The sequence below is a fragment of the Stenella coeruleoalba genome, assembly GCF_951394435.1.
Source record: "Stenella coeruleoalba genome assembly, chromosome: 10".
NCBI classification, from domain to species: domain Eukaryota; kingdom Metazoa; phylum Chordata; class Mammalia; order Artiodactyla; family Delphinidae; genus Stenella; species Stenella coeruleoalba.
The window spans coordinates 67,551,242-67,576,274 of NC_137156.1; the positions used below are offsets into that span (position 1 = coordinate 67,551,242).

Below are 25,033 nucleotides of genomic sequence, written 5' to 3' on the forward strand. Positions count from 1 at the left end.
GCCCTTGTGGGGCCATCCCCCCCACCCCCAGCTGACAGGTTCACTCCTTAGAACTGAGCACTGGATCATAGCTTGTCCCTGCTAAACACTGAAGGGGCGCTCCACCACACCAGAGCACAATCCATGTGCACCCTCTGCCCTCTCCACCCGCCCTCTGTCTCCTCAGCCTTCCTGGGCAGCCAGCCATCTTCTGGTCACACCAGGTTTGTTCCTGCCTCAGGGCCATTGCACTGGAGCTCCTTCCACCTGGGATGTCCTTTCTCTAAGTTGTCTGCATAGCCAGTTCCTGCTCTTTGCTCGGGTGTCCAGGCTCAGTGCCACCCTGCTCCAGAGCTTTCCCCGACCCTCTCATCGGCAGCAGTGTCCCCATACCCAAAGCACTTTCTTCCCCGCCTCCTGCTTTGCTTTCATTTCACTCTCAAAACTCCTCCTGAGTGCCCATTTGTTTACTTGTTTATCTCTCGCGTACCAGCCCATGAGTCCCACAAGGATGGGGAGTGTGTCCATCTTATTCCCTGCTGTGTCCCCAGGGCCCAAATGGAGTCTGGCCCAGTTTGTGCCCAAAGAGCATGTGTGCTGGTGAAGGACTTAATTGGTAAAGGGTTACCATCAGTTATTGTTTGTATGTTGTGCAGGGTCCTGTGCACCCTCCAGTCAGCTCCTTTCTTCCTCCTCGGTCAGTGCTGGTAGGTGTGCTCCTTTCACCAGCCCAGAGCCACCCAGGGGTGATTGCAGTGACCAGAGGATTTTCAGCATCTGTTAGGCTGGGTCTCTGACTTGGGTCTGGGGCCCGATGACATGCTCTCCACTGATCCTGTTCTAAGTAGGCGTCACTCACTCCCTTGGTAGGGAAACATGAAAATAAGATTGAAGCAGATTGGGACTTCCCTGGCGGTCCAGTGGTTAAGACTCCGTGCTTCCAAGGCAGGGGCTGTGGGTTCGATCCCTAGTTGGGGAACTAAGATCCCACATGCTGCGCAGTGCAGCCAAAAAAAAAAAGAAAAAATTGAAGCAGAAAAGTATCAGGGGTCAGAAGTAGCTGGTAGGCCCTCCTCAGGCAAGAGCTGGACCCTGGCTTGGGCTGAGGCGACGGGGAATGGGATAGGACCCTTTTGGTCAGGCCAGTGGCTCCAGAGACCTTAGCAGGCAGGAACGCGAGGGGATAAAGCCAGCATCCAAGAACAACTCACCTGAAAGCTGCCCCCCTAACCCAGCTGCCCGTCCTCGCCACCTCATGTAGCAGTGCAGGGGCAGGTGGGCAGTCAGGACCCCTCAGGCTTAGCTCTGCTCTGTGCCTCACCTCCTCAGCCAGTCCCTTGTCCCCTCTGGGCCTCAGTTTCCTCATCTGTGAAATATGGGTAATATTTAGACCTACTCCCAGGGTTGTGGTGAGCATTACATGAGGTGCAAAGCCCTTGTCTGTTGCCAGCACCCAGTGGGCACCCTGAGACGTGTCCCCTCTGTGGACAACGAAGGGCTTCCTCCTGCTCCAGCACTTTCTGTCTGGGTCATGGCACCAGGTGGTGAAGAGCCTGCCTTTGGCCCTTCTGTGTCTGCTACCTACCCACTGGGTGACTCAGATCTCGGGGTGGAGCAGACAGAGGGGTCACCTCAGGTATTTTGGGAGTCATCAAGGGGCTGGGATCCAGGCTGAAACAATGAGGAACTGCAGACATCCCTGGCAGGGTTATGGTGACCTGGAGGAGGTGTTTGTTGGGCCCTGCAGCCAGCAATGGAGAAGGCACCAGGCGGGACACGTGGGCCTGGGCACCACTCCGATAAAGACAGCCCTCACCCACTTCTTGTTCACTCTCACCCAACATCAGCTCCATTCTTTCCCACAACTATCTCCGTGCCCCCAAGGTTCTGTGCCTCCATAGTTCTTGATTTATTTTTTTTGCGATACGCCGGCCTCTCACGGTTGTGGCCTCTCTCGTTGCGGAGCACAGGCTCCGGACGCGCAGGCTTAGCGGCCATGGCTCACGGGCCCAGCCGCTCCGCGGCATGTGGGATCTTCCCTGACCGGGGCACGAACCTGCGTCCCCTGCATCAGCAGGCGGACTCTCAACCACTGCACCACCAGGGAAGCCCCATAGTTCTTGATTTTTATCCTTTCCTGCCTCCTCCTCGTCATCAACATTGTCACTCCTCACACCTTCCTGCCTTCAATCTGCCGACATTTGCCTCTTCTAATCTGCAGCTTTTAATTGTCTAAGGGCTAAGAAGATAGAAAGGTTAGAACTGTTTCTAAAATAAGGGTTAAAGGCTATGAATGAGGTTCACAGGAGCATTCCTGTGAGTTACTCAAGTAAAGGTGCAGAAAATTTCAGGACATAGTGGGATTCCAGGTGCTGAAGTGCTCCAAAGGCAGACCATCAGATGATGGAGAGCGTTTTCATTTTAATTGCTTTTTCACCTACTTCTGATATGCAGGACCCTGAGTGAGAGAGTACCCAAACTCCAATCAGCCTAGACCAGAGCCCCATTAGCCCCATCCCAGGCCAGACCCTGCCAGCTTACTGGCCACTATCCACAACTCAACTGTTCCACCCCACTGCACAGAATGACCCTTCCCCAGGCCTCCTTGTGGTCAGGAATATAAGCTTCCCAGTCACGCCCTGGTGCCTTGGCATGCCCTGTACCTTCTCCTTGGAATGACTGGCCCTGACTTCTCTGATTGTTGGTCTCCTCATCTCAAAAGACGCTGCCCCCAGGAGTAGTCCACAGTCCCCATCCGCCTAGTATTCTCCACTTTCAACCTTTAATTGACATCACCTGTTTACACATCTCTCCGACCTGGTGCTCCTCTGCCACCACCCCCCACCTGACACTGGGCAGTGACCCTGCAGGCAATCCAACTGGCCTTCATCTCCTGCATCCCACCCTCCAAGGGGAAAATAGGGAATGAGTGGAGAAAGGCTTCTTGCTATCCCCTCCACTCTTTACTGGGTGCCCTAGCAGGGCCTGCTCTGCCACATAGGTCTCTGGGCCTCTGTTGACCCAGATGTAAAGTGGGGGATAATGATAGTAAGATCAAAGGGGACAAACTGTGTACAACTCAAAAGAGGCCCCACTGAGGGCTCCATAAATGAAAGGTACAATTTTATTGTCATTACAGAAAAATCAGTGAAAAAAAAATGACTACCAAACTGTGGGTTTTTTTTTTTTTTAGAAACAATTATTTTATAAAGTCTTATCAGATATGTATTTTCTTTCCCTCTTTCATGTGCAGGCACCTTCCTGGGCAGGAAGCAGACCCAGCAGAGGTGGAGTGGCAGTCCTCAAACTACCATGCCCCTCCCTGACACGGCACCCACACTCATGCAGGGCCTGTGCCCCAGCGAGACCAGCTCTGTGCAGACAGGGCTCTGCCCTGCAAGGGGGTGAGTAGCAGGTTCTGCAAGGCGCTAACACTTTGGCTCTCTTTTCTTGTTTATTCACCCATCCTCCCAAAACAGGGCTGGAGGCAGAAGAGGGTGGACACCTTCACAGGTGGGTGGGTCAGCGCCAGGACACCCAGGACTGCCTTGGGTCCAGCAACACATCTCAGGAAGAGGCTCTCGGCCGGGAGGAACCAGAGAAGCTGAGGCAGGGCTGGGGTCTCTGGAGCACTCAGGGCTCAGGCAGAGAGGTGGGGTTGGCTCTCCAACCCAAGGAGAATAAATAAATAAATACTATATAACTGTGCCGTCCCCCAGCCTGGCCTGCTCCCGCAGAAGGGGACTGTCAGTGTCAACCTCAGTTCCTCTGGCTGCCATCCCCCCTGAGACAGAGGCTGGCTGAAAGGAGGGGGCCTGCCCCACCCTGTGGACGGAGAAACCAGGGCCGGCCAAGTCTACGCAGTTCAGGAGGCCACAGCAGGTGAGTTGGGGCCTGGGCCCAGCCCACAGGGTGAGACGAGGTCCTGCCAGTCCCCTCTTCTGTCACATGGCCCACCACAATGGAGCCACATGGGAGCTGGGGGCACTGACCTCCAAGTCGTGTGACACTCCTCCCTACCCCTCACCTCCAGCCTTGTTCCTGCAGACCCTTCCTGGTCCAGCTGCCAGATGCATGTGGCACCAGGATGACTGGAGGAGGGATAGTGGGAGCCCAAGTCCAGCTGGAGCCGGTGTCCCCTCCAGGGTCTGGCTGGGTGAGGCTAGGCGGTTGCTTGGCTGGGTCAGAGCTGGAAGGGGTACTGTCGGAGGTAGTCAGCCATGCGCCGGGGTAGTGGCAGGCAGTCCACATCGGCCACCAGACGGTTGATGACGAGGCGGCACAGGTGCTGCAGGCTTCGGGTGCTGCTTTTGCGCACAAAGGGCTGCACCAGTTTTAGGTGTACAGCAGTAGCAGGCAGTGCTGGGTCACCAGGTGCATCTTCCTTAGGGGTAGGCAGGGCTTGGGTGGTTGCAAGGTCAGGACTGTCACTTCGGGTATCTGCAGCACAGGAGGCCACATAGTGCTGCACAAGGCTGACCACATCTGGGAAGGCCAGGATGCGCGGCCTGGACAGGCAGTTGGAGTCCAGGCGGAAGCTGGAGTCGGCGTACTCAATGCGCACGTTGGTGGGGCCACGGGTGGTTTTGACCGACAATGTGAACAGGTAGCTGGGGTGGGTGCTGTCACGTACTAGGAATGTGCCCTCTGGCATCTTCTGCAGGTGTTGCCGGGCCTCACTGGCCGTAATGGAACCCCAGTACCAGCCTAGGCAAGTGGAGAGGGGGCTAAGAGACTGGTCACAGTGGAAATTAGTTGGGTGCACCAACCCAGGGCAAGGCAGGGCTCAGCCTCTCTCTTCACACCTCCCTGGGGAGTGCTGTACCCCTTCTCTCCCATCAGACTCTTCTGGCCAGAGCCATGCCTCTCAAATTAGACACAACAGGCAGAGCTAAACTTTCCCCATCAGACTTCAGGACAAGTCCTGCCTCCCTCCTCAGACTCACCAGATTCCCGAAGGTACGAGAAGGTCTTGGCTATGCACAGCAGATCTTCTTCGGGGTCCAGCACCTTGGGCTCACCCTCTGGCTGGGCTGGGGACTCCTCTGCTTCTTCCTCCAGGAAGGCGCCACCAGGTAAAGGCTGCATAGCTGGTTCGGGCAGCTCCAGGGACTCGGGCCACAGGGGCCGCTGCCCGATCTGCTCCACAGCGAGCAAAGGACAAGGTCTAGAAAGAGGTGGATGGGCGCTGAGTGGAGGCCCTGTGCTCTCCCCATTTCCAGAGATCCCCTCTGCCCCAGACTGGCTATGTGACCTCTGGCCAGTCTATCTCACTATGAGTCCTAGTTTCCCCTCTGCCCACCCACGGGCTCAATGAGACCAGTACCCCACCTCCCACTTGTCATCACAAAAGGCCCCTTGATTACTTCCACCACATATGAACCCTCTTCTGAAAGAGACTTCTCCACCCTCCTGCATTTATTAAACAGTAATTACAGTCATCCCTCAGTATCCGCGGGGGATTGGTTCTGGGAGCCCCCGTGGATATGAAAATCTGCGGATGCTGAAGTCCCTTATATGAATGGCATAGTACAGTGAATACTTTGGGCCCTCCATATCCATGGGTTTCGCATCTGCAGATACGAAGGGTCAACTGTAATCTCTCTATTTTGCACCAACCAAATACACTTCATTCTCTATAGGCATCTCTAGCTCACAGTGGCCAGTTGGTGTTCTCACCACACTGACAGGATCCAGTACAAAGAGGCTTCACAGTGGTGCCCTCCTGGCAGTGGTGGGCCAATTAAATGGCACTTGTCCTGGTTGAGCCGAGGGATTGGTCACATGCTACCTCCCCACAGATAGGAGTATCTGTCAGAGGGACCTAGGTCCACACTGGCCAGGGCTTAGGGCCTGGAATAATATCCCCAAACAGGTCAGACACCAATCCTGTTCTCTCCTCCTCCCAGCTGAGGGTATAGGATAGACAGTGGCCTCTAAAGGCACTGACAAGTCCCACCTCCCATAAATATGAGCTCCCACCAAAGGGCAGGGTACTCATCCCACATTCCAGATCCTACCCTGACGAGCCTGCCCTACGAGGCACTATGATCTTATGCAAACACTGTTCTTCACTAGACGTCAGTTTCCCCTCCTCCTCAATGAGGGGTCCTACTAGCCCAGACACTGAGGGGTTCGGTCACACCATATTTTCAGATGGCTAGAGTTGGGTTGCTGAACTGGCCCCAATCTGAGCAGTAGCTTCCCTTTAGGGGAAGCCCACCCAGCATGGTGATCCTGGGGCTTCCTGGGATTGAGGGGCATGGCCCTGGTTCCCAAGGAAGAGACTGCTGGTCCTCTCCCACTCATCACAAAATAAATCCTTGGGTCTTGGGTCTGGTTCTCCGCTGGCCTCAAGACACCAAATAATGAAACCCTGGGCCCTCCCCTAAAGGAGAACTCATAACCCAAAGTCATAAAAGCAAAGAATGTTAGGGGGAAGTCAGGGTCTGCCTGTTCCTGAGCTGAGTCTGCCAGGCTAAAGGAAGGAGTAGCGGGGAAGGCACTGCAGGCTGAGATGATGGTATGGGTAAACACTGACAGGTACTGCTTACGAGGCAGGAAGAGGTGGGCAGGAACTGGCAGCAGGAGTCAGGCAGAGGAACCAGATCTGACAGTGTAAGTTATACAGTGTAGGTTATAGGTGACTCTTAGAAGATTTTAACAAATCAGGGGCCCGTGACCACTCAAGAGAAGGGGCCATAAGACCCTAGCATACCACAGCCTGCTAATACTTTTCCACCCCTACCCTGGCTGTACTACGGGAGCTCAGGAATCCCTGTTGGGGAGCTAGAGGCTGAGTTTCAAGGAACTGGTTGATGGCCTGCCTGCTGGAACCCAGAGCTCAGCTCAGGCCCAGGAGCCTTCTAGGAGTTTGGGAGGTGTCATTGTCGTGGCGGTGGCTGTTATGTTCCAGGTGTGGGTGGCCAGTATGTGTGTGTGCCTGCTGTGGAGCCCAGCCTGTGAGTTCTGCCTGGGCACATAAGCCAATGAGGCAAACTCAGCCCTAAACGGGGATCCCTCAGCAAAGCTGACAACCCATACCTACAATTGGGAATCCCTGCACCCTACTTCAGGAGGGCACCAGCTGGTCTGTGGCTGTGTGTGTGTGTAGGTCTTAAAAATCTTGCTTTCCCTGCTGTGGAGCACCCATTCACATCTTCTTTCATTCTCCCTGGAACCTTCTGAGCTCCTGTCAGATCAGTTTGGAGAGCATCAGACCCTTGGTTGAAGGGGATCCTGAGGCTCTGGCCAGAAGGAATGTGCCAAGAATGCTCAGCTGAGGCCAAGACTCTGTCTTATCAGTCCCCACCCCACCCCCACATTTTGGGAAACTTGGAGAAGGGAGGCAGGAGCCAAGGTCCTTCTCACATTGGGATCCCATTTTGGGCTGAGGGCTGAGGACATTGTGGGGGTACCTCAGGCAGGACTGGGCCAAACCTAGGCTCTCCCAACAGCTGCTTGTTCAGCAGGTGCCAACCAGGGGAGAGGCAAGGATCTCAGGCTGGCTTCCCAAGAACAGCCTAATTGCTAGCCGAGGCAGGAGAGTGGATGACAGGACAGAGAAGGGCAGGGGCTGGCCCAAGGTCACAGTAGACTGTTGGGCCGTCAGGCTAGGATAGAGCGCTCCGGGCCCAGACGGCTGGGCAGGTGAGCCACGCCTTGGAGGACGCGCTGCCTGAGGCGTCTACGTTCTCCCACGCTTAGCCCACCCTGTTTCTCCTGTCGCCAGCCAACCCCCAGTTTCCCTACCCACAGTGCCAGTAGAGGTGGTGACGATGTTGTCACCCTTCCCTGTTGTCTCTCTCGAGGTCTTTCCGCGCTCGATCATTTCCGACCGGTCAAGCCCTCTTAATGCTCGGCAGCTAGCACGAGGCCAGTACTCTGCCGCGTGCCGGCGCAGAGCTGGGCGGGGGCGGAGAGCCGCGCTTACCCCTGAACGCAGAGGACCATGTCACGTCAGCGGCAGCGGCTGCTCCGGAGCTGGGGCTCGGCCTGACGGCAGCTGCTGGAGGGAGCCAGTGGGCGCGGGTCGCGCTCGCAAGGCAGGCTCCTGGGGCGCACGAGCGGCGGGTCGGGACTGAGAGGTGGCGGCGCGGGCCGGCCGGGAGGGCGCGTGGGGCGGGCCGGGAGGGCGGGGCGAGCAGCCTAATCTTTTGTCCTCTGTGTCCCAGCCCTTCCCGGAAGCGACGTCTTCCTAGAACCGCCGGCTGTGCGGCCGGGCGGGGAGGGGTGCAGGCGAGGGAGTCGGTTCCCTGGTCTGCGGCCGAGGGCCGCTAAAGGAAACACCTTTGACAGATTTCCAAGAACTTTCCAGGAAAGTGGGGCGGGGCTCCGCGCGCCGACCAATCGCAGCGCAGGAGGTGGAGCCGAGTGGTCACGCAGGGCCAATTACAGCGCTTGGACCCGAGGCTGACGTGACCAAGCCGGGTTGAGAGTGACCTAGAGAACATTAGGGAAAGTCCAGGTTGAAGAGGGCTAGGGAGGTGCAGGTGCTCTACCCACCGGAGCCCAGATTTCTTTCGGGCACTCCGCTTCGTTGGGAACAGGCCCCCTTATCTCTCTGTAGAACCGGTGGCAGCACGAGGGCGCGGTCACCGGCCTGTCCGCCCAGCTAGCGGCTCCTCCAAGGCGGTCTGTCTGGTGTGCGGGGGCCCCCTGTGGGCTGCACTTGGACCCCTGGACTCTGTTTCTGGGAAGGTGGGTGGCAAAGGGTGTGGTTTGGAGAGGGACATTAGGGGAGGGAAGGGGTACAGAGGGAGTACTCAGATACGCGCAGCTTCACGGGGGTCAAGCCTGCGGCCACCACAGCCAAGAGGATCCAGGCGAGAACGTTTTCACTGAGAGCTGGGGGAGAAGGCACCATCCCAACCTTTGCACCAGGCAGGGCCATCCAGTCTCGGCCCCAGCCTGTCCTCTGGCCGGCCCTCCAATCAGGGAAGAAATGACTACCGACTTGAGGGGCAGGCAGGCCCCCAGCTCACCCCACAGGACAGTTCACATGTGTCTCTGGGTTGGTGGGTTCCCTAAAAATGTGGGAGAGAGACCTGGAGCTCCAAACACCCAGAGATAAACTGAAGGTGGGGGGTAACGTAGAGAGAAGGATCAGTGACACCCCCTCCCATCTACATGGAGCACTTGATACATTTGATTCTCAACAGCTGGTATTACCCCCATTATGCCGAGCCCCAGGGAACAAAAGTCAGAAGCCCATGCTCCTACCCTTGATCCTCTCCACCTTTTCCCAGTTCACTGGACTCACCAGGGAACATCTTGAAAGACCATAGGGGCTGCACACACCTCCTCTAAGCCCTTGGACCAGAAGGAGAGGGAGAGAATTGGAGAAGTGGCAGGGTCCACTCCCCCCTTCCAACTTACCGGTGTGTACCCCCAGGTTCCCCAGAAAGAAGGTAAGCTTCAGATCCCCTAGCAGGGATGACAGACTCCTGGCAGGGTCCAGAAGCCTAAATGGCAGTATCCAGGTTTTCCCAAGGCAGACAGGGCTGAGCTTGCCCTGCCTGGGAGGGGATGGAAGACAGAGGGGGTCCAAAAGCAAAACCCCGTGAAACAGGACAAAATGACAAAATAAACTGGTTAAGATGAGAAATGACTTCAGGAAACCCACTTCTCTGTAAATTTCCTGAAGGGAAGTTGAGCTTCAGTGTTGCCCCACCAGTCCTCCTGAGTAGGCCAGAAGCTGCTTGCATGGGGTGGAGATGGGTGTAGAGACCTCATTGCCACTTCGATGGCTGGGGCACCTGGAGAGCCCAGCATGGAGCCCCTGTATAAGGTGCCGTTCCTCCAGTAGGAACTGTCTACTGCTCCACATTACTAATGAAGACAAAGGGGCTTCACAGCTGCCAAGCAACAGAGCTGGATTTGAACCTTGGTCCCCCTGGCGACAAATCCCAAGCTCTCTACCCCGAGATTGCCCTTTCCCTCTAACTGTGATTACTTTACTGAATGCTTACTATGTGCCAGATGCTCTCAGCAATTTCCAGCCCCATTTCATTGCCTAACTACTACATATTGTCCCCTCTTTACAGGTGATAAAAATGAGGCATAGAGAGGGTAAAATATACCCTAGATCTCACAGGCCCAACCCCATCCCCCACTTCCTCTCTAGGCTCCTATTATAAGCCAACTCCTAGACATCCTTCAGGATCCAACTTTCAGGTCCTCAGTGAAGCTTCCCTGCCTTCAGGACAGTCAACATCAGGGCACCACAGGTGTCCCCTTGAAAGCGCCCCCTACAGAAGTCAGTGATTGTGCAGTTCTGTGTGTAAACTAAAGGACCCAAGGGTTTTGCCCTCCAACTGCCCTTTGTAAATTTGACAGCACTATGCACCTCCCCTGAATACTGGGAAGAGTGGTGTGCCTTTGTTTTACCTGAGGTGCCTGCCTCTGGCCATCTAATTGTCACCTCTCCTGCCCTGATTGCTGGGCCCACACTGCCCCCCAGTGGCAATTCCTCTCATAGTTTCATGTGCCACATCTCCATGGATTCTTCCTTCCAGAAAAACCCCTCCCGTGCACCCGAGATTCTTGCTGCAGGATCTCTCTGCCCTTCCCCACCCAGAACAGACACAAAATGGGTCACAATAATATACAGCAGTGCCTTCCTCAAGGTCTGGCTCATTTAGTCTGTAAACTTTCATATGTGCAGCCTCTCCTCTCCCCAAAGAATAGTCCACGTGTCTACATGTGTGTGTATGTGTGTGTGTGTGTGTGTGTGTGTGTGTGTGTGTGTGTTGAGAGAGTGGTTTCAGCTGCCCCACCACCCCACCCAGGCACTCACTGGATTCCTTGGTCACTGTAAGCTGTTCCAAAGTTCTCAGCCCTCATCCCCTTGGACATACAGCTCTCATGGAGAGCTGTGTGGCAGAGTTTGCCACCATGTACCCACCTGCCCTGGCCCAGCCATCCCCAATACTGAATCCTCCCATCAATTTGCAGGTGGCAGATGCTTGCTGGAACATGAGCAGCGAGGGGAAACCATGCATTCTGCCTCCCCTGGGTCAGCTGCAAAACACATGTCTATGATGAACCCGTGTGGGGAACGTGTGTGTTTGTGTAAGCACTGGCCTTGGTATGGACACTGCAAGAGGAGAGACATTGTCATTCCTTACTTTTTACATTTCTATATGGTTCGAATTTATTATAACAAGCAAGTTTTGCTTATGCAATTAAAATTTTTAATAAAGAGAGACCAGTTTAAAAAAGACAGATAGAGTGCGCAGGCCACGTCGGAGCCAAGCCCAGCTGATCAGCCATGATCATGGATGTGCAGCTGGCCATCTTCGCCAACGTGCTTGTCGTTCTCTGTCACTACATGGCCATCAACAGTCCCAAGAAGTAGGAATGAAAGTGGTGCTTTCTCCACCTCAAGTTTCCAGGACATAGTCTGAGGCAATATGGAGCGTGTGAGGGGCCTTCACCCTTCACTTCGTCCCTTCTACCCATCACAATATACAAAGCAACTACACCTGGATTTGTCGAAACAACTTTTATTTCCTCAAAGTCTTCCTTAACCCTATGGCACAAAAAGCTGCCACTGAATAGGGCCCAGTATAGGGGCTACTTTCTTTTCTACTCCCTCCCTCCAATATAAAAATATAGATTTCTTGTGGTCAAAAAAAATACAAAAATGTTAGAACAATTGTAATCTAACTCCATTTTTAGAAAATAAGATAGCTCAGAGATCACAGCACGCAGAGATGACCTTGGCTACGACAAGTGGCCAGCCTCCACCCTCAGCTCTCTAGACCCCTGCTTATGAGTGGGGCCTTGCTTGTCCAGAATGAGATCTTGCTCAGCTTTGGGTTCACCTGGCTCAAACCAGTCGTCTCCATAGGAGAAGGAGAATCCTTCTCCAGTCTCCAAGCCTTCAAGCAGTGGTAGCTTCTGAATCACAGGGCTTCCTGCAAGGCTCTGAGATCTTGGATCAGATTCTCAGGTGGGGCTCAAGGACAGAGGTCCTGGCTCCAGCTAGTCATAAATGTGTGTGTGTTGTGTGCATGTGTATGCCTATGTATCTCTGTGTGCATATGTGCACATGTGTAAAGGTGTGATTGCATGTGTGTGAACATGTGTGAGAATGTGTACATGTGGATGTGGGAGTGGGGCAGGGAGGCACAGGAGAGGAAGGCATAGTTTGAGGGTGAGAGCTGGGCCCTGGAGTTGTTCTTTGGGGGTTGGGATAGGGGCTGTACCATGGTAGCTACTTACCTCAGGCAGGTCTCTTGACCTCTCAGGGCTTGTGACTCGTGTGTCTGGTGTAGGCTGCACAGGATTGGTACTGCCTTCCCTCCTCCAGTCCCAGTGCGATCATGGGGTGCCCAGATAGAGCATCTACCCAGTGTCTGGTCCGAAAGAAGAGCTCAGTACGCTTGGTTGAGGCTGTCAACTGGGCTTCTGCTTTACTGAACCTTCCTAGCTTGAAGGTCGCCTCAAGGAGAGAGGGAAGAGCCCCTCACACCCTCATCCAGCTCAATGCCTGCACACAGAGGGTGCCTGTTCTCCTGGAACTTCTGCCCAGTCATCCACGTGCATCCACATGCATGTGTGTGTTGGGGCTTAAGGGCAGGGAGCTCGCTGGGCCCCAATTCCGAAGCCAGAAGATACCTTTGGATACTTAGGTATACAGAGGAGTTACCTGCGGGTGGGAGAGAGGCTGCGGTTCCTGCAGTCCTGCTAGTGGCCTGTAGATGGCAGCAGAGGCTCGCACAGGGATCTTGCCCCAAATCGCATGTTCCCTGTCCCAAGTGAGCCACCTCTTTCGGGGCTGTGGGGCGAGAGGGAAGTGCAGGAGTAGTGCAGATTTGTCCAAGGAGACAGCCACACACTCTGCAGCTCTAGACAAGTTGTTTCCTCTAGTGGGTTCTCAGCTTCCTCATCTGTGAAATAAGAGTTAACAGTCTGTGATGGGAAAACCCGTTCGCAATATATAAGGTAATCTAAGATGGGCTCAGAGTAGAGACCTAAATGTGGAAGGGAAAACCACTTAGCTAATAAAGAATATCTGTCACTGTGGTAGGAGGAGGAGACTTTTTAAACATGACACCAAAAGCTCTAACCATAAGGTGAAGAGCTGATGGATCTGACCAAAGGGGAATTCAGGATTTCTGGTCTTAGGACGCTGTATTCCAAGGGAATATGAGCAGGAGATGCACAGAAGGGTAGAGATGCCAGTGCTAGAGAGACGCGCAGAGCCACCAGGAGCTAGAGAGACACGAATCACAACAAAATTCTATTTCACTCTTGCGCTGTTGGCAAAAATTAAGACTTTAGATACGCTCGCGGTGGGCCACCACTAAGGAAGTTGCAAGCCTTACAGATTATACTGGAGGGCCTCCTGGCAGCGTGCAGAGAAAACACCCGACTCAAGGGGCTACCTGAGACTCCAAGAAAAACAAGACTTCCTGTGCTGCCACTTCCTTGGTGGCTGGTAAAATCCGCGGCTCGCACAGCCCACGCGGAACCCGGCTGCGCTAGTGCTGGGGTCTCCCCGGAGGCTGGCGGAGCCTAGGAGATTTCTGCACCCTGGAGAAGCCACGCCCCCTATTTCTGCTTCAGCTCTAGGCGGGCCTCGCCCCGCCCCGCCCCGTCCTGCCAGGGCCCGCCTGTCCCTTTAAGGCTGACCAAGCCCGGCCTCAAGCCGGGGACGCGCGGGGGAGGGGAGCAGTCACGTGGGCAGGCGGCGGGGTGACTCTCAGCTCTGGGCGCTCGCGGCCGCGGGCTTCGGCGACCGCCGCGCCTGCCCCTTACCGGCGCTGCAGCCAGGTGCGCTGCCGTCAGGTGCGCCTTCGCCAGGTACGCCCTCCCTGGGCCCCCTCCACCTCCCATTCCCGGGACCTCGCGGCGCTTTCCCCTCTTGACAGGTGGCCGGGCAGGACTCGCCTGTGCCCCGCTGCGTGACCACCTCCCCCTGCCGCGGGTCCGTACACTGCGGCAGTTCGTTCCTCATTCCCAGCCCTGTCCCCCACCCGAAGCCCACTCTGGCTCAGGGCCTCCAAGGCTGGGGTGTACTGAAGAAGTATGAACGGAACTCACTCTGCCTCTCTTTCCCAGGTGGCCCTGGACGCGCCAGGCTGGGGCCTCCTCTGAGCGCCCCGCGGGGGCCATGGATGTCGAGACAGCAGAGGAGCAGGGGGGCCCTGCGCCCCCACCAGGTGTACCCTGCGAACCTTGCTCAGCCGGCACTCCCGCCCTTGTGGGGCGGCGGGAGCCCAAGAAGTACGCAGTGACCGATGACTACCAGTTGTCCAAGCAGGTGCTGGGCTTGGGTGTGAACGGCAAGGTGCTGGAGTGCTTCCACCGGCGCACCGGGCAGAAGTGTGCCCTGAAGGTCAGTGACCCCTCACTGCCGCGTGGGTGACCCGGAGGGCCCAACAGCAAAGACCTGTGGGTACAGGATATGACCAGGGCCCCTGTTAAGCTTCTTATGCTCAGAATTTCATCTTCTTACTCCTCTGTAAGGTTGGACTCCCGGTTCTCTCTGCTTTACAGATGGGGAAACAGGCTTAGCCTTGCTAAACTCCGAGTGTCCCAGGGAGCAAGGGGTCAAGGGGTGGAGTCAGTGTGGGTAGAGCCTGCTGTACCCGGAAGCAGGGAAGGAGGGGCTTCTGGCTCTGGGTTTCAGGCTGGGCCTATGAGTTTGGGCCCAAGGGGGACCCTCACTCAGCTTGGCTGCCCCTTCAATGAGAAACTCTTCTGACTGGAATAGGTCTGTGTTTCTTTCTGCCTGAGGCTGTGTTCTCATGAAAGCTTGGGGTGGGGCTACATTCTCTTGGGTCCCCTGCCTGCCTAGGCTGGAGTGGGAGCCTCCCGGGGCTTGCTGGTGGGCAAGGCTGACGCCCACTGCACCTGTGGGCAGGAAGCTGCTGACGGGCTCCAGATGAGTCACTAGACCCATGTTGAGAGGGGGCGGCCCTGCTCCAGCTCTGACCCACCCTGTTTCCTGGGCAGAGGGCAGCCAGCCATCTAGCCACGTCATACCATAGGCTCCCTATAGGCCTGGTTAAGACCTCACTGATACATGTGGAGCCCAGGGAGTCCTGGAGGTGGCTGATCTAGCCATGTAGTTCTGGCTTAGGTCATATAGTTCTGGGCCCAGGACCCTGGCCCGTACCTAGAAGCTCTTGAATTTGTCATCACTGAGAACTTTACTTAATTGCAGCCTGTAACACTGGTCACCTGGATAGGTAGAGTATGGCAAGGAGAGTGGCTCCTGGAGGTTAGAATACAGCTAAGGATCTCCTCATTTTACAGACATTGTAATTATGAGCCCAAGCACAGAGTCCTGCAGATGTAGCTCTAATCTTTGGCCTGCATTTGCCAGCTCCATGACCTTGGACTAGGTCTTGGACTCTTGAAATCAGGTTTCTCTGCTCCAGGGTTGATGAGAGTTGACGTGAGCTTGGAATGAGATGATGCATATAGAGTAATTGGTACAGGGCCTGGTGCAGGCCTGGAGAGGCTACAGGAGTTATTTAGGGCACAGAGTCTGCAAGTATCTGAGCAGGGGACCTGGGCCCAGCTCCCTGTGTCTTTCCCAGTGGCCCTAGGACTGATAGAGGGGGTCATCTCCCCAGGGTGGTCTTGGAGGGGATCATGAGGATGGGTCTGGAAGATGCTTAGGGCAGGGCTGGTGAGGCTGGGTCTCAGGCACAGCTTCTTTGCTTGTGAACCCAGCAGTGGAGTGGGGTTGGGAGGCCCTTTTGGAGCCCCGGGCAGGGGATTCTCTGAGTCCTTCAAGGGAAAGGAGGCTCTTCTGAGGGGAGATGGGGCTAAAGAAGTGAGAAGTGAGAGTCTTCATTCTCTCCCTCAGCACCATCTTAGCCCTTTCACTCCTGCTAGGGTCATGGTACAGTCTGGGTGGGCAAGGGGACGACAGAGGCCTCTTCTGAATACCAAGGTTTTGGCCTTGTGAGCCAGGGCTGAGCTCTGGCCACCCGCTGTGGTACTCTAGATGCTGTGAGTGAGGCAGGGGTGGAGTGAGAGGCTGGAGTTCATGGGCCCAGGCAGAACTGGCTTTAAGCAGGCCTGGGCCTAGGCCTTTCCCCGTAGGTGCTGTGTCTGACAAGTGACTTGGGGGGACTTCTGTCTGCAACAACTTCCAAAGCACCTCCTCTTGAATCTAGGGCCTCAGTGCTCTCTGTTCTGGACTAGGAATTGGGCAGGCCTAGAACAGATGCCCCTACTGTACCCCTTTAGGCTTCATGGGTGAGCGTGGCTAGGGCTATTGGCTTGGGACCTTCAGGACCTGGTGCTAGGTTAGCCCTCAAGGGGGACATGGATTAGATGTGCCCCCACCCAGCACTTTCCTGTTCTTGCCAACCGCCCCCCCCCCCGCCTCCAGTGACCAACTCCCCACCCAGCTAGGTAGGGCCTCACCATCTTCCAGGATGGGATGAGCACAACCTCTAGCACGTTGTACCTATACTGTGAGTGATGGCTCTAGCCTTGACAAGGTAGGTGGCACCTTTATGCTTATAGCCTCTGCCCTCTGCCCAGGAGGGCCAGGGCCAGGAGATCTCAGCACATGGCCTGGCTTGGGCCCCAGGAGCTCAGCCCGTCCATGAATGGGTCTCAGCCCTCTCTCTGCCTCTGCCTAGCCCTGTGCCTTTCTGCTTCCCTGTACCTACATCCTAGGTTACCAGGCTGGCCCGTCTTTGTCTTGTGGTCTGGATCTGTCCAGGTGTCGTGGCCTCTCCCATATCTGTCCTCTTGGCCCTGTTGCTTAGGGTGGTAGATGGTGCTTAGCATAAAGCCTGGAACACAGCAGGCACTCATAAAACAGGAAGAGCTGTGGTCGATGGCCCTGTAGCTGTTGCTGTTCTTTGGAGGCCCTAGAGAAGCAGGCTTCTCCTTCCTAGGGGGCTGGGCCACTTCCCCTTTCCCTCAGCCCCTGACTGCTGGCTTGGTCCATCTTGGCCTCACTCATACTCAGGAACTCTCTCCCAAGGCCAGCTTCTGCCACCAGTGCTGTCATTCCACTCTCCATTCGACCCTTAGCACTTCTGCTATCCCTTTGGCAGGAACTAGAGGTCTGCCTGCCAAGTATCTGGGGCAGGGGACTGCCTCCTACTGACCTCTTGCTTGTGACCCCTTTCAGGCCTAACTGGTTAATTGACACCCCTTATTTTCACTCCTAACTGGACAAAGCCACCCCATCACATTAGACACCCAGCCTCTCAAACCTTATCCCATATATGAAAGTCAGGACCTGGAGTTAGTGGTCAGAAGTCACGTGGCTTGATTGGGATGGCGGATTATAGCAGAGGCCTGAATCCCCTCCTCTCCTGACTTCCTGCCAAGCCGCCTTGTCGTCCTCGGCCTCCTGGCAGGCAGAAGTGACAGTGGTACTTAGATAAATAAAAACAAAGCCTTGAGGAGACTGAGGGGGTCTGCAGTGGGAGTCTTTCCTAGCCCTGCTCTCTGGGCTCTGGGTCCACTGAAAAGTGTTGGAGGCCCCTGGGGCTTCCAGTGCCCTCATCTTCCTGTCTTTGTCAAAGAGTAGAGTGGTAGGGTGCTGGATCCACATGCCCAGGAGATCCCTGCATTGCTCCATGGGTGGGGCTGGCCTGTTGGAGCTGGTGCTGTGGAGCTGGATTTGAGCTGGGTGGGACTTCCAGGCAGGCCAGGTACTTTCTCATTTGGAGCTGCTACCCCTTCACCTACCGTCTCCAGACCGGTCAGATCAGCCTCTGCAGGACCTCTTGTTTACTGAGTCAACAAATCAGGAAGCATGTGGAGGGCTGGTGGCCTTGTACAACAGAGTCCCCAGTAGTGGTTTTACTGTACCCAAGCATCTCTTCAGGCTGCCCCTCTCCTGAAAGGAAAGAATCTGAGGAATTCAAGCACTACGACACTCAAGTGGAGCCTTCTGAATTGCCAGGAGTGGGCAACTTGCTTTTTAAATGAGGATCCTAAGGAGAGCATCAAACTCTATAAAATGCAGATAGTGAGATTTTGGGGCAGAGGGGGATTGTTTGGATATGCTTCACATCCTGCCCACAGCTTTAGAAGCTGTGCTCGTAGCCTACTGTCAGGATCCCCTTTGTTGGGACTTCCAGAGTCTTCTTCCCACCCCCACCCCCCAGGAACTGATGCCATCTCTCCAGCTTCAGGCCTTGGTGGTATGGAGTCTAATATTCTTGTGAATGGCCAATAGTTTTGCAGAGCGTTCTGTCTGGCAGGCCCTGTCCCAGTGTACAATACATGTTATCTTCCCTAACTCTTTTCATTCCCACTTTATGGATGAAGACACTGATATTCAGAGAGGTAAACGGCTTGCCCAAGGTGTATAGCTGGTGAGTGGCAGGGCTGGGACGTGAATCCAGGCAGTTTGATGCCAGAGTCTTAGCACCTAAGTCACCTCATGCCTCGTGCAAGTCTACGGGGACATGGGAGGGTCTCTGAGGCTTGGCTCCTGGAAAGATGGTAGCAACGTCCTCCATGACTCCACTGGGCCCCACGTGATACTGCTGGTGTTTGTCTGTATCTGCCCAGCTCTCCTCACTATACAGGACTCTATGCCTGTAAGTGGACAGGTGGTAGTCCCGCAAGGCCAGTGCACCCGGACCATGATGGCTGTGGGACTGCCTCAGAAAGGGTATATGGTTCATCTCAAGCCTTGTGAGTCTCAGACAAGCCCAGCCCAGCGAAGTCCAGGGTGCCACAGGGAGGAAGTCAGGTTGGTGAGTGGGCGAGAGGAAACTGTCAGGACTGGGCCAGCCAGGGGAGGTTTCCTGGAAGAGATTGCCAGCTTTAATGCAGGCCTCTGGTCTGAGAAGGATGTGGATGACAGAGGAGGGCACTGGGTGTATTGTGACAGCACGCCTGGTTTGCACAGTTCAGCACTTGTTGTGGAGTACCACTTCCCAACTCCCAGTCTTGTGTCCTGGTAGGATGTGGCTAATCTCAGCAGGGCTGGTGTCCAGGCCCTGACAAACTCTGGGGAGCCGTGGAGAGACCAAAGGGCCCTGTGGAAAAAGAGGCATTTACGTAGGGTTTAAAGGATGGGGGAAAGTGGTCAGCGGTGACTCTCCCTCTCCACAACTGAGATTTGCCCACAACTGAGATTCATACCTCATCCCACCAGAGGCCTCTGTCTGTCTTTGGTGCCCTCCATCACTAGGTGGGCAAAAATCCTCCCTCCTTCTCCCAGAGGTTTCTTTCACAGCATCACTGGGACCCTTGTGGAGTACTATTGCCAGGGGTGCTGTAGGGGCTTCTGGGTCACCTGAGTTGTTGTTCAGTTCAGGGCCTGGTCTCCACGACAATAGAGGTCTGTTCTCTCTCTGCCTGTTCCCCAGGTTTGCACTTGGGGAAGCTGGTTTTCTACTTGGATCCCTCGTCTTCCTCTCCCAGGGCCTCCTTGGGACACCATCATGGGAGGCCCCTGAGAGGGTGCGGCAGGTGGAGCATCTGGCTGTGCAGCCCCCCAGCCTCCTTTGGTCCCAGACTGGCAACTGGCTGCCACGTGTCCATAGGTGAAGGCCACCAGGCAAGAGCTGGGGACGGTGGTTATACCTAGGCGAGGGCGCCTTCCCCACACATCTGTGCTGTAAAAGTGCACACCAGGCCCTACCTGGATAAGTGGGTCTACTGCTCTCAGGGCAGGGAGACCACAGCTCTAGTGGGCTCCCACAGGCTCCCATGTTTTCCCAGGAGAACTTTTGCTCTGCTGCCCTCCCTCCCACCTGTTCGAGGTCTTGTGTGGCTCCACATGAGAGGCTGCCTGGGGTTGAGAGAGGAGCAGGGCTCTGGGCTTGAAGTCCTTTCTGCTACTTTCTCCCCAAGTAACCTTGGAAAAAGGCAGTTCCGGAATTTTTTGCAAAACCATCGTCTTTGTGGTGCCGTTGAACGCAGGGTTTGAATATGTGGTGGGAAGCAGGATTCAGTCTTGGTAGCTAACTATCCCCAGGTTCCTGCTGTGAGACAGCTGGGGCCTGCAGGCACTGTGAGAGGGCAGAGCTCTCCTTTGGGGGGGCCTGGGTGCATTTTTTGGTGGCACATTATTGGCCTTCATGAGGACTCACTTGGGCTCACCCTGCACCTGGAGAAGCCAGCTCTTCGCAGGGTTTGAAAGAATGGTGTGAAAGAACCCCCCCCCCCCCGCCCCCCAGCCCTTTTGGAACTAAGTAGATTAGGACCAGTGTAATTGTGATTAAAATTCTGCTCTGTGGGAACCGTGCGGGTGTGTTTAGGGCTGGAGTACCAGGCGGCAGCCGGCTGTTTGTGGGAACAGGGAGCCTCAGGAGGCCTTTTCAGCGCTGGACAGACCAGAGACACTGAGAAAATTGATTTTGGGTTTATTTGCGGGTTTGGGATTAGGGTTGCCCTTTTCTTTAGACTACGGCTTTGTCCTTGCTACTTTCTCTTTGTGTTGCTCTCCCTTTTCGGTCTTCTTTGCCTCCTTGTCCCTCTCCTTTCTTCTTTCCCATCTCTGTTTCTCCTGCTGTCACTCAGTCCCTCCCCTCTCGGGCCCTGCCACTCTGTCTTGTGGGTTTCGGGCAGGCAGAGGACAGATGGGGGATGGTCAGGTGCTCCGGACTCATCCTAGTCACCCTGAAAGTCTGCCCCACCTCCTAGGGACAGGGTGGGGGTAGGACAGGAAGGAGGAGCACGGCCACGCCCATGCCGCTCACAGTGTTTCCTCCTGCTCCTAGCCTCGACCAGCTGCTGGCTGCCTTTGCCGCCAGAGCAGTGGAGTCAGGAGCATGTGGGCCAAGTCTGTAACCTGAGGCATCCCCCTGTGGAGTGTGGGAGGTCAGCCTTGGCTGTGGCCTCTGCCTGTGGGTCTCCTTTTACGGCTCAATGGTCTGAGCCTTTTGCTTGGGACAATGGTGCAAGACCAGGAGCACTGTGACTCCCAAGGATTCCTGGGCTGAGGTGGGGGAGAGAAGGGGCTGGAGCCAGCTGAAGGAGCCCGCAGAGGGGCTAGGAGGGCTTGAGATGCAAGGTGCAGCCTGTGCAACTGTGTGCTGCCCCGCACTAGCTGGGAGAAGCACCCCAGAGCAGCTGGCTCTTTAGCCTGCACCCTGCACCTGCCCTCACCCCCACCTCAGCAAAACTCACAGTCTGTTTTCAGGAGCATGAAGGATCAGAGCCTTGACCTGCCACATTCATCGCCACATTCCTAAGGGTTCAGCCTCTGAGGACTCATAGCTTGTTCCCTAGCTGTTTCCCCAACATAAACAAGCCCCCTTCTCAGGATGTGTCGGAGGGACTGGCCAGTGCTCTCCATGCCCTCTGGCAGGCAGCAGCATAGTGGGTGGGGATGGGGATAAGAGCACCCACTTATCCCTTGAATGCTAAACACAAACACAGCAGACTCTAAGAATGGGTTGTGATCACCCCCATGTCATGGAAGCAGAGACTGAGATTCATAAAGGCGAAGTAACCCTGGAACCCTGGCCTGTCTGGCAGCCAGACGGTGCCTCTCAGCCATCCTTCCCTGTGTGCCAGGCTCAGTGGGCATCAGGAGCTGGGCCCCTCTCCCAGGCCAGTCTGCCCCTCTGTAAGATGAGGGGCTGGGTGCTCTGTTTGACAAGGGCCACCCCTTCTGGCTGTGAAGACCCTTTGGGTGGGCAGCGACTGTGGGCAGTGCCAAGCAAGCAGGCAGGTGGTGGGGCCCCCCTTGCCCGCTGCTGGGGCCGCTCTTGCAAGAGGACAGGCAGCGCGGAGGCTGACTAGAGGGTGCCCCGAGATGCCTCTCCTGAGCCAGCTAGCAATGGTATTGCCAGGGGAACCTGGTCATCTGTGGTGACACCACCAGCAGGGTATGTGTTCTGCTAGGGACAGGAGCTCAGGGGGTTATGACTCAGGTTTGAAGACCCCTCTGCACTGCGCTCTATGGCTGGGTCAATCCTTGAGTCAGCCGAGCCTGTACCAGGGTGTGTCCTTACCCTAGAAAGGCCTGAGAGAGTGAGGGTGAGTCACTGCAGTCCATTCCCATGGCCGGAGTGTCCCTCAGTGCTGGCTGGCTGCCACCCTGGTCTCCCAGAGGGTGGGGCCTTCCTCCCTCTTCCACTTCCCCTTCCTCACAGCTATGGCTCCAGAGACAAGGAGACTTTCCCAGGAGCCAGCTGGGTGTCAGAGGCCTGGGAGCCTTCTAGCTGAACAGGAGCAGGAGAGAGAAAGGGACCAGGGGCCAAGGTCTGCCAGAAGCTTGGGCAGCCAGTTTCCCTGCCTCCCCTGGGAGGAGCCTGAGTAGGGCTGCCGGTGCTCACCCAGGCCTGTGTGGGGAGCTGCGGGGACATGGATGAAGCCAAGGGAAGCGGGAGAGATGCAGAGCAGATATGATATTGGCTTTGGGAAGAGCAGGTCTGGGGGGTGGAGTCAGAAGGTTCCCAAGGGTCTCTGCACCATGTCTCTGGGGGTGGTGCGGTCCATCCTCCCACCCACCCCCCCCCCCACTTCTTATTCCTTTGTCATCTTTGTAACGTCTCCTCCAGGGGAAAGAGACCAGCTGTCATTCTTCTGAGAGCTAGAGTGGGTCCCCTCTCCAGAGCGGACCACAGGCATGGCAAGATGGGTGCCTCAGCAGGGGTCGCCTGGGCATGGCCTCACTCGCCCTGGTCGCTGCCTGTCCTCTGTTACCCTGCGCGGGCTATGCGGGCATCACTGCAGCACAGCTGGCCGGTTGGGGGCACAGACTCTGTGGCCAAGGTGGGGTCTCCTCATGAGGAGGGACCATTGAAGAGACATTTTTGAGATTAGAATAAAACACTTATGTTTGCTAAAAATTGTCCAGTCTTATGAGGAAGATGTCTTCTTTTTATACTGTCACAGAAGAAATAGAACCAGGGTAACATTTCACCAATTATGTAGCTGATTTTGACAGAAAAATTCTTTTTTCCTCTAAGAAGTTAGATGATAATAGAAGCTAGACCCTCTGAGTATGCACTCAAGGGGCTCGCAAGGCACCTGTGTGGCCTCTCCTCAGCCCCCTGTGGGAAGGCTGTGGGTAGGATGCTGGGATCTGGCACCTGCCTGGGGCAGAGGGAGTTCTGATCCTGCCACTTACACACTGTAACCTCCGGGAGGGGGAGAAGGTTGTAGCTCTTTCTGGGCCTCTTTCCCTGCCTGTAAAGCAGGTGCCCATAGTCTCAGACATGCCTGCCCCCCTCCCTTCGTTGCCATGGGTGAGGAGAGTGCATATCCATTTCACAGATGAGGAACTGGGGCTCAGGGAGATATTAGGGGACAGGTCCAAGGTCACCACACACTTTGCAGAAGGGGACATTGCCCAAAAGGATGCATGGAGGAGTTGAGGATGTAAAGGTGTTTGCCACCTGGGAGAGTGGGGATGTGCCCTCTCCTCCAGTCTGCCAAAGCTGAGGGCTGGGTTAGTTCCCTGGCTTAGGTCCCTAGCTCTCAGCCTTGCTCCCCATGCCCCAGGGTCCCTCCCCCGAGATTAGCCATGATCTTCCCACCCTGGAGGGTCTGCCCCTCCTCATTGAGCCTTTCATAGCAGCAGTATCCATAGAGTTTTGATTCTTGGTCTACCTCTCAGGATCTGAGACCATTTCTGTGACCTGCTGGATTGGAGGGAGTCTGCCTCCCTGGTTCCCAGAGGCTGCACCTGGATTTCCCCAAATTCTGGAGAATAGGGAGGTGAAGAGTGTGAGACCACCTCAGGGCAAGACCCAGGGGAATCCTGAAGCCAAGCAAACCTCAAAGCCCATTTCCACTCAGTGTGCACTTGGCACTGTGCTAATCTGAGCTCTCTGTGTGTTCTCATTCTGTCCTCGTGGCCACCTGGGAACATGAGTACTGTCACTGTCCCCATTTTCCAGATTGGGCCAGTGAGGCTCAGAGAGGTTGAATGGCCTGCCCAAAGCCGCAGGTGAGTGGAGGATGGAACTGGCCTCTGCATCTGGCATGCAGGTCTGTCTGACCCAGAGCCCTGTGGCCACAGCTGGTCTTTCATAGTGCATGGACCCTGACCTGGGGCACTGGGACCTGGGCCTGCTCCAGCTAGCACTCATGTTCCCACTGGTCCTCTCCTTCCCCGCCTGGGAGCCTAGCTTAACTCCCTCTTTCTGGAAGCATTCTTCCCCTCCCCCACCCCTCCCTATTCCTCCCCAGACCTGGCACTTCTGCCTTTGTTTCCACGTTTTCTGGGACTGGGAGGAAGCAGACAAACTGAGGCCACCAAAATTTGGCAAATTGAAGGAGTTCTTGTGTTCCTGAGATTTGACAATTTCAAAACGCGTGTTGGCTTTCCTGCTGGCAGAGCTTCCTAGAAAGACGTTGGGCCTAGAGCCCCAGCCACTTCCTCCCCTCCCAGGACTCTGGTGGGAGGTGATTAGGGAGACTCCCAGCCAGTCAGCCACTTCCTCCTGGTCCCCCCACCCCTGCCCCGGCCATCAGGTACCCCACCCTTGGCCTGGAATGGGAGCAGCTGTTTGGGGGCCCTCCTTCTTCCCGGGGCTGGCCTTCCCCATCTTGCCTGCTCTGCCAGGTTCTGGATCTGGAAAGAAAGGAGAAGGGAAGAGAAGGAGCCAGGCACAGTTCCCTAGGGCCTACATCCTCATCAAGCATCCTAATTGGCAGCAACTCATCCATAGACCCCCAAATCCTTGAGTATGGAGTGCCTGTGACAGCATTCCTAGCCGCAGCTCCAGGCCTGACCCCCAGGCAGGGCCAGTAAATGTTTGTAGGGGTCAGGAAGACATCTATAAAATGTGCAGTCCTCCCTGGGCATGAGGGTTGAATCCTGGTGTCCAAAGGACTCCTGGACTCGGAGGTGGCTATGTGTGAACCATGTGACCCAGAGAAGCTATAGAATATCCTTGAGTCTCAGTCTCCTAAGCTGAAAGTGATGGTCAGTAATGCCCTTTTTTTTTTTTTTTTTTTGCGGTACGTGGGCCTCTTACTGTTGTGGCCTCTCCCGTTGTGGAGCACAGGCTCCGGACGCGCAGGCTCAGCGGCCATGGCTCACGGGCCCAGCCGCTCCGCGGCACGTGGGATCTTCCCGGACCGGGGCACGAACCTGTGTCCCCTGCATTGGCAGGCGGACTCTCAACCACTGCGCTACCAG

At 55.7% G+C, this 25,033-nt stretch overlaps 3 protein-coding genes across 6 annotated transcripts in view; 2 read left to right on the top strand and 1 right to left on the bottom strand.

Annotated features, from left to right (window-relative positions):
* HEMK1 (HemK methyltransferase 1, mitochondrial release factors N(5)-glutamine) overlaps window positions 1-3,365 on the top strand; it is a 34,974-nt gene extending 31,609 nt beyond the window's left edge. For both annotated transcript variants that reach the window (XM_079934753.1, XM_079934751.1), the window contains exon 12: window positions 3,233-3,365. The gene's annotated coding sequence lies outside the window, so the exon portion shown is untranslated. The remainder of the gene's footprint in view (window positions 1-3,232) is intronic.
* MAPKAPK3 (MAPK activated protein kinase 3) overlaps window positions 3,021-25,033 on the top strand; it is a 44,175-nt gene continuing 22,162 nt past the window's right edge. For 2 of the 3 annotated variants that reach the window (XM_079934748.1, XM_079934749.1), the window contains exons 1-3: window positions 3,021-3,383; window positions 3,699-3,861; window positions 14,050-14,326. In XM_079934748.1, the coding sequence (XP_079790874.1) occupies window positions 3,203-3,383; window positions 3,699-3,861; window positions 14,050-14,326 (621 nt within the window). In that variant the 5' untranslated portion in view covers window positions 3,021-3,202. Of the gene's footprint in view, window positions 3,384-3,698; window positions 3,862-13,632; window positions 13,792-14,049; window positions 14,327-25,033 lie in introns of those variants that run through there. The other variant, XM_079934750.1, reaches the window with a different exon arrangement.
* Window positions 3,845-8,059, bottom strand: CISH (cytokine inducible SH2 containing protein). The gene is made up of 3 exons (XM_079934755.1): window positions 7,913-8,059; window positions 4,926-5,146; window positions 3,845-4,686 (listed from the first exon to the last, which is right to left on the bottom strand). The coding sequence occupies exons 1-3, from the start codon at window positions 7,930-7,932 to the stop codon at window positions 4,163-4,165; spliced, it is 765 nt and encodes a 254-aa protein (XP_079790881.1). The 5' UTR covers window positions 7,933-8,059; the 3' UTR covers window positions 3,845-4,162.

Excerpts from the sequence above, each read along its gene's own strand:
- CISH (XM_079934755.1), bottom strand. The coding sequence starts at position 7,932 with ATGGTCCTCTGCGTTCAGGG. Across the intron at positions 5,147-7,912 it reads ATGGTCCTCTGCGTTCAGGG|ACCTTGTCCTTTGCTCGCTG; the intron begins GTAAGCGCGGCT and ends ACCTCTTTCTAG. Across the intron at positions 4,687-4,925 it reads CTCGTACCTTCGGGAATCTG|GCTGGTACTGGGGTTCCATT; the intron begins GTGAGTCTGAGG and ends CCACTTGCCTAG.